At 37.0% G+C, this 8,538-nt stretch overlaps 1 protein-coding gene across 18 annotated transcripts in view; it reads right to left on the bottom strand.

Annotated features, from left to right (window-relative positions):
* PMCA (plasma membrane calcium-transporting ATPase 3) overlaps positions 1–8,538 on the bottom strand; it is a 96,944-nt gene that overhangs the window by 34,281 nt on the left and 54,125 nt on the right. For 3 of the 18 annotated variants that reach the window (XM_085484521.1, XM_085484518.1, XM_085484525.1), the window contains exon 15: positions 7,269–7,337. The exons of 13 other annotated variants lie outside the window; for them this stretch is intronic. In XM_085484521.1, coding sequence (XP_085340647.1) covers positions 7,269–7,337 — 69 coding nt within the window. Of the gene's footprint in view, positions 1–3,778; positions 3,868–7,268; positions 7,338–8,538 lie in introns of all 18 variants that reach the window. 2 more of the 18 variants (XR_014925096.1, XR_014925095.1) reach the window with 1 other exon arrangement.

Here is an 8,538-nt window from a genome sequence, read left to right as displayed (position 1 = left end):
TAGTAATGAGTTCGATCGTAATTTAATTATTATAAGATACTTTAACTAGATTTAAAGTCAATTCGTGTCAATAATTTTAAGGGGGATGAAATAATGAAATTACACTTGAATCAAGAATTCTGTTACATGAATCATAATCGTTATTGTATATTAATGAAAAGATTATGTAATTTCAATATTAATATCTACAAATTTTTTTACAAAAATGTTTTGGAACGAACTACCCCTCATTGGTGATTGTCAAAGAAAAACGAGCAAGGATTCGCGGCTGCGGGGATGCCAATCGCGGAATTCGCAATAGTTACCCAATTAGGAATGGTCCGCAACAGTCCTGAACCGTTCGCGAGCGAGTCTGCCGAAGCATTCGCACGCTTGTAACCGCTCCTCTACGGCTTGGAGTGTCAACAGACAGTATAATAAGGGGTAAGACAGAAGTTTAGAGACAGAAAGACAGATATAGTGTAGTAGTTTGGTATATAATGTTGGTATATAATGGTGTAGTATACGAGTAATATAGTAAGTAAAGCGAAGGAGCACTAAAAAAAAATAAGTACGAAATAAGACACGATACACGTTCGTTTAACAGAGAAAGAGAGATAGAAAGAGAGACACAGGGTATGGATTCACACAGTTGCTTCTCTTAAGTACAATGTAATCCTCCTATAGTGATAATTTCACGCATGTAGTTAGTTTTGTAACACACACGCACAATTGTGTTTTTGATTTTTCAACATTTAACGTTCCTCTACTGTAACTACTTAACAAGTCTCATACGTTGTGATCAGACATGTTCTGTTGCTAGATATGTAGAGACGATTCGGAATAGAGGTTGAAACAGTTTCTCGTCGTTTTCTCGAGTGCAATTGCAGTCAAGACCAGATCGGAGAGAGAAACCCTTGAAAGATCCAAGATTTCATGAAAGATCGAGATAAGGAGAAATAAATGCGAATAAATTTCGAAATAAATTTTCAACGATCTCCTCTTCACGAGTCGCTTCGAATTGAATCGGGGATCTCGATCTGGCTCTGACTTTTCCTTCGATATCGGAAGTTTCAGAAGCTTTCCTTTATCAACGTTCGCTAGTAATAACGAATAATGTTAATTGCTCGATCGACGAGATACGTTTATATTGTTTTTTGTTCTTTTCACAACATAAATCAACATGGTGTAATATGTTAAGTCCTCTAATTGGCACTCGGTACGAAACACATCGGCGGTGTTAGACCTCGGGCAAACAGAAAATAAGGTCGATGCATAAATTGGCCAACCGTGCACACACAAACGCGCACGCACGCACACACACGCGCTAACAGAGACGGAAATAGAGGGGCTCAAAAATCGAATACGACGATGGTCATCCCCTTTCGTGGCTATCCATCTTTCACGTTTTATTTCTATTCGATATATACATTTTTCAGAAATATTTTTTACTTTCATGTAAAAAATATATATAATCACAATAGTTGTTTAATAGTAGCCACAAAAGGATCATCCCTCGTCGGTCGTCGACTCTGTCATTCGCAAGAGGCTTCGGACGACCGATTGTGAGATGTTTTTTTTTTATTCAATCGAGAGCGAGATCGAGTGAGAATTAATCCGAAGAAGGCACGTGTTAGAAAAAAAGATTAAATCCCGGAAAGATCCTTAAAAATTCATTTCGCCGATTACTTTTGGAAAAAGTTTTGCGACAAATAAAGAATATAAAATAATAAATAAATTCTCAAAGAGATTCATTTCGTTCTCTTCGACACGATTCGGTCTTCGACAATAATCCATCTACTATCGTGCACTGAAAAAAATTGGTTAACTTGACTAAATCTTTCAACTAAATATTATTTTGTTAATTGAACATATAAAAATATTTAAATTAAATGTAACATATTACATTTAACAAAACGTATATTTGACTTAAATACTAATATATGTTCAGTTATCAAAATAGTAATTTAGTTGGAAGGTTTTAGTCAAGTTAACAAATTATTTTTTCAGCGTGTCTATAGAAATACGGATTTATAGGATCAAGGGTGGCGTCGATATACGTAAGAGAAAAGAAGGGAGAAGTGCGCACGATGCAGCAATGCTACTTCATTCAAGTTCGCAACCCTTCCTCCTACATCGTCATACAAAGCACACCATCGAGATCTACGACTGACACGTACCTCCAAATCCTCGAGGGTTCTTACAACATCGATCTCTGACTTAAAAACAAGTCAAAATCGACGCGCCGTCCTAGCACGAAGGGAAGAAAAGGATGTAGTCCGATCGATGGGGGAATTTGGTAGAAGCGGAGAAAGCGTTTTAATTTTTTTCTGTTTTTTTTAGCATTTTTGTTTCTGTCTTCGGGGATCGAAAAACCAAGCTTTTTAGTGTCGTTATTCGCGCTAATGAACATTAGCGATCTCTATCGTATCAATAAAACAACGAACAAACGAGGACGGTATTTTAAGGCTCCTGGATCCTCACCGCGGCCATGTTGGATTGTGACGTCAGACGCGAGAAAGCACCCGCTGAATATTCTTAAATGCCATTTTGAAATGAAAAGATACTTCGATGCGTTTCATCGAAATATCTTTATATTTCGAAATAACATCTACAAATTTTTAACGTGTATTTTTTCGCCTCTGACGTCACAATTCCAAGTTGGTCGAGTAGCCAGGAACCTTAAAAATAGAAATAAAAAAAAAAAAAATACAATTTGTTAGAAAGAAAAGATACGAACGACACTTGGTGAAGAAGTTCCGCAAAAATCGACGATGACACAAACAAATCGCGTCGAGGCGTTTACACACGAAAATTGGGGAGGCAACGACGAGGGATACGGAAACACACACAGCACACTCATCAGACACTATGCTACTGAGAAATAGAAAGCGCGGGTGGGCCGGTGGATCTGCCGGGTAATATCGCGGTCCCCGATTTATTATATATCGATGATAATAATAATAATATACGGGGGAGGGCCCACCGACCGCAACCCACACCCCCCGGCTACACAAAGAAAACACATTAGTGTGATACACTTCGTTCAAATGTAATCAATCATGTAATATCCGTGCATAATCTCGAATCGTCGCCGCCGTGATATCGCGCACCCGAAAAAAAAAAAAAACTTCCCTCTCGGGAAGACGAGAGAGAGGGAGAGTTTATACGTCCACATATCGTCGCCACGACGACACTCGTCGTCGTCATTGTCATCGTCGTTCATTGGAATCATTATTTAAAAAATCCTGAGTCGAGTAGGAGATGTCTCTCCATTTGCAAGGATCGATCCAGAGCGATCCAATAGATAAGAGATTGTGAAAAAAATTAGAAGCTCTCGAAAAGTTCAACTTCCGATGTCACGAGCGCGCAGAGAACATTCCTCCTTTACGTTATTAGTTTAAAAAAAAAAATTGAAATATTTTATATTATAAATATATATAATATTAAAATATCTTATATTATAAATATATATAATATTAAAATATTTCATATGTCGTGTGTGTTGTGTGTCGGAAATGATTTCTGCGCGCTTGTGGCACAAGAATCTGAACTCGACGAAATGTCAAAATTCAGACAGAGGAAGAGAAAAAGAAAGAAAGAGAAAGAAAAAGAGAGACCAAGAGACGGCGAGACATTCCATCGTTACGCACGTCGACGATCCGTCGTGTATGACGATATATAGTATAATAGATAATAAATATATACGTAATATGCAACACGCGTACTGGCGGGTTCTGATGATTATGGCAATGTATTATATATGTACGGCAGGCGATCATCTACATGAGCTACGTACTTGTTTGTACTCCGACAGGATAAGTGTGGCGGCGGGCAAAAGAATCTGCCGCCCCCTTATACCTCAGTCTCTCGAATGGGTTCCGCTGGCTAACAAACCATAAATTATAACCATCAGTCTCGTTTCTCGCTTTTCTCACCTTCGCTAATCATACACTACTAGCTTTCACTTAGCGCGGGCGATTGCATCGGCGTTCGCTTCGCAAGAAATTTCCCTTTCCCGCGCGTTTCTTCTTTTGGCCGCTAGAGGGTGTGTGTGTGTGTGTGTGAGGATATTTTTTTCTTCTTTCTTTTTTCCCCCTCCCTCGATTCATCCGTATCGACGCGATTTTAACGCGCAAATCTCTCTCGTTTTTTTCCTTTTTTTATTTTTTACGTTGCTTTTCACGCCTCCTGGTACAAAGAACAGATTTCTCTCTCGAACGAGAAAGAGAGAAAGAGAGAGAGAAAAATTTTGTGAGATCGAAAGAAGAGCACGACTGAAGTCTTGGAATACGAAGAGGTGCACATCACTTGATTCGAGTGTCGCATTGTCACAAGCGATTTCAACTTTGCGCGAAATTAACGAAAGTTTTTTAGATCGTTAAGTGAAAAAGGACTATCATTGATCAGACGCTACACTGAAAAAAATTTATCAAATTCGAATAAGTATTTATCGCAATACTGTCAAATAAATAATTTATTTGAAACTAATAATATCGAATTAATGTGAAAAATATTTATTTGTTTCAAATAAATGATTTATTAGGCAGTATTCAAATAAATATTTATTAATTTAGTCATTTTTTTCAGTGTATTACCGATGAATCGGTAAAAGTTTGAAGAGTATAAAATCTCTGAACGTTTCTGATTTTTTTAAATATTCAAGATTAATCTCATTATGAAACCATATTTCCCTTTATTTTTTTCCAAATAGTCGAATAGTTAGAACGATTAATTGAGAGATGTTGAAATCAACTTCTGTATTGGAAAAAAAAAATTTGTTAACTCGACTGAACCTTTCAACTAAACTTTTGCAGATATTGTGACAAATCCTCCTTAGCAAATTTTTATCGGATTTTAAAACTAACAAGCAACACTCTAATCGAGGAGAGACACCATTAAGATTCGCGTTGGCCATCGGCTCCAGTCGTCCAAATAATCGAAAAAAGAGAGAGCGAGAGAGAAAGAGAGAAAAAGAGAAAGAAAGTGAGAGAATCAATCGGAATCGAGTGCTGCTTTAAATTGAAGAACATATAATATATGGGTGTCGTCGATAAATACTTGATTGACGCGTTTTGACCGCAATTCGAATAACGGGGAAAATAGTAGTTGGACGTGAGTCTAATAGGATGTATAGGGGAAGAAAACTGTGTTTGAAAACTTGTGAGACTCAAAAATTCGAAAAAAATCGCGTATTCTTGAACGTAAAAAAATGTTCGCGAAATTTTCGGTATTTTTTCTTTTTCCTCGAGCGTATCATCATCGCTCGCGTCGAATATAGAACGCACAATGCAATATAATATATATATATGAATATACATATAAGTATACATACACACTGTTGTACGTTGAAACGCACAATAATAAAATACATGTCACACGCGCGGCACACATCGATATACAACGTACGGTAATAACATCGTACATATCACGTGTTAATCACGATCATCATTATCATAATCACAGCAATGCTCACACTGCAATATTAAAAACGGATAAAAAAAAACTGGAGAGTTAGAGAGAGAGAAAAAGGGAAAGCGAATTGTACGGCGCGTGTAGTTAGATTTTAGGAGAAAAAAGCCGGCCGACCAGGACGAGTCGTGTGCCGGAAGTAAGAAAAAAAATAAAAGAAACAAAGACAATGCTCACACGCACGCACACACACAAGAAAGCGAAACATAGATCCAGAAAAGAAAAAAAGAAAGACTTGTTAGACAGAGGCTTTTAGTGTGTTTTAGCGGGCCGTTCCTTGGAACGTTAATTAACGTTAACTGGGGTTGACTGGGGTCCAGTTGATTCTCCTTTCGAGGACCCGGGGGACCGGAAGTAAGGTATTCAAGAGAATTAGCGTACGAGATTCAAGATCCTAAAGAACTACGGGAGTCTGGAGTTGACTTGAGAAATCAACCGAGATTAAGGGAAAAAAGACCTCAGTCAATTTTAACTAACATTTCCGGGAACAGCGTTGATGGCAGATCGAGAAACATCGGAAATATGTAGCACACACCGCAGTTAGCGCCAGTTTTACACATCTCTGATCACGTCACTCGAAAAAGCTGCTTCGCGGCTCGTCTCCTCGACGACTCTAGTTCGGTCAATCGACGAGCGTCTTCGAAAACGCACACATACACGTACATGCAACATCTTAGAGGAAAGTGTGTGTAGAAAAAAAAAATAGAAACCAAAAAAAAAAGAGAAGAGAAAGAAGAGAGAAAATAAAAATTAAAACAAAAATAGAGAAAGAAGTAACACGGTGGAGAGAGAGAGAGAGAGAAAGAGAGAGACAATCGAGAGAAAAGCGTATGACGGCAGCCAAAACGGTCGTAATCGTAATAATTAACGTCCATCGAACGCCATCAAAGCCATCAATATGTCTCTCGCGGGCTGCGACAACAACAACGATAGCGTGGTTGGTTGTTTTTTTTTCTTTTTTTCGTTGTCACGGGAGCGTGATATTTAATCGAACACATGCGCCCCATTTACGTATATTTAAGCGTTCTCGCTTCACAGAGACACATAGGACGAATTGTGACACCGGGAGAAGCAGGATACACGATCGTATCCCGCGACACAGGATCCACAGAGAGACAGGTGTGTAATAATAAGTGATACAAGAAAAAAGAGAAAAAAATATCACAACAGGAGCGTTATTGTTAGCTGCCACACAACGGCGCAATGGCAATGCAAATTGCTCGACGCTAATATATATATTATATATATTTTATATAATTTATATTATGTAATATATATATTAGCTGCTGGTTTTTGCCTTTTCTTTGTTAATTTGTGGAGAACAATTTAAAATCAACCACAAACATGGGTGTGTCGCATGTAGTAATAATATATATATATGTATATATATATAATAAGCACACGGGCGAAAAATATTAATTGAGACTCGCAGTCCGCAAGCACTTACTTGTTAAACAAAATGCAGACATTGTGAGACGTGTGTAGAAAGACAGATAAGTAGTAGTAGTAGTAATAGCAGTAAGTAGAGTAGTAGAAGAGAGAGATAGAGAGAAAGAGAGAGAAAGAAACAGAGAACATAAAAGGCAAAACTGAAAAGGTCTGCTTGTAGGAAATCATAATACATAGTATACATATCGATCAAAGAAGTGTCGCAAAAAAAAATTAGAATATATATATGTATCAGAGGAAAAAAATTGATAAAAATATATATACGTATAGATAAATATATAGAGAGAAACGGTTAATCAGATTATTATTTATATAACACGGTCAAACAATGATCAAACTTGCGGATGATAGTGGACTTGCGGACTAACCATGTAGTAATCCTGAGAAGGGGATCTGCCTGTCACAGATACATTCTGCACCAGAGTTCTATTGCTCGTCTGAAAGTAGGTGACACATCCAGTTTTACATCATTAGCTTCACGTGACATTCCATTGGTATTGTATTTTCTTTTTGTCGTCTTATCACTTTTTTCCGTCTTTTTTTTCTTTAATTGTCTGTTCGATTTTCTATTTCTTTTCTATTACTTTTTTTCGTCTTACTTAACATAAACCGTTCATGTGTTAACGTGTGCTTCTCATGATATATATATATTGAACATTTATCGACCGTTGACTGTGCGAAACAGACGAAGTTACAGAGAAAATAAGAGGAAGAGAATATATAAAGACAATATAGAGAGTATAAAGTGTAACTATATATATATATGTATATATAGAATAGTATATAAAAATTGGTAGAAAGATAGACAAAGAGAAAGAGAGAGAGAGAGAGAGAGAGAAAGAGAGAAAGGAAATAATACGTGTCGTCGCGAGTTCTCTCTAGTTGGACTAGACTTTTTGCTATTTTACTCAACGTTGTGTGCAATTCGTGCATTCGTTTGTTTTTTCTCTTTCTATTTTATCACATCGGCTGTAACAGCTGCAACGGACCAGCGATGTCGTTATCTTTGTCGCGCTACAGCCCGAGCCGCCAAAGTGATAGACAGACAGATAGATAAATAGATATATAGATAGATATAAATAGATTAATAGATAGATAGATAGATGTGGACAGATAGATAAATAAATATTTGACATTACTACAAATTACTATATATATAGTATATATACTTCGCTGCGCAATCATCGTACAGAGTGTTATCGGATGTTTTAAGGATTCTTCGACGAGAAACGGACCACAATCATTAAAACCCTGGAATACTGATCGATATAGTAGTAGACATCGTCGTAAATAATTATTTTTTTTTCAATTGCGCAAAAAATAAATGCATATAATTTATATATAATATGCCTGTATAATAACGATCTATTCTAATATTATCAACAGATAGAGGTATATATATATATGTACAAACGTCGTTCGGCAACATCTACTTTAACTTAGACAGTAGAGTCTTCCGCTTCAATCGTAAAATCGATAGAAACGGCAGCTACTAAGGCCGCGCTAAGGACAATAGAGCGGATGAATCTTTTATTCGGTCTTCTGAGAAACGCGTAACAATCAAAGTTCGTTTCACCGGCTAATTACACGTCCCATAAAAGTGGCGGATTTAGATATATACTCTTTATGCATAAGAAG

The sequence above is a fragment of the Nylanderia fulva genome, unplaced genomic scaffold (genome assembly GCF_048542155.1).
Source record: "Nylanderia fulva isolate GAGA-0341 unplaced genomic scaffold, ASM4854215v1 Scaffold3, whole genome shotgun sequence".
Taxonomy (NCBI): Eukaryota; Metazoa; Arthropoda; class Insecta; order Hymenoptera; family Formicidae; genus Nylanderia; species Nylanderia fulva.
The sequence above is the reverse complement of the archived record's forward strand: the minus strand, read 5'-3'. Positions and strand labels throughout refer to the sequence as shown.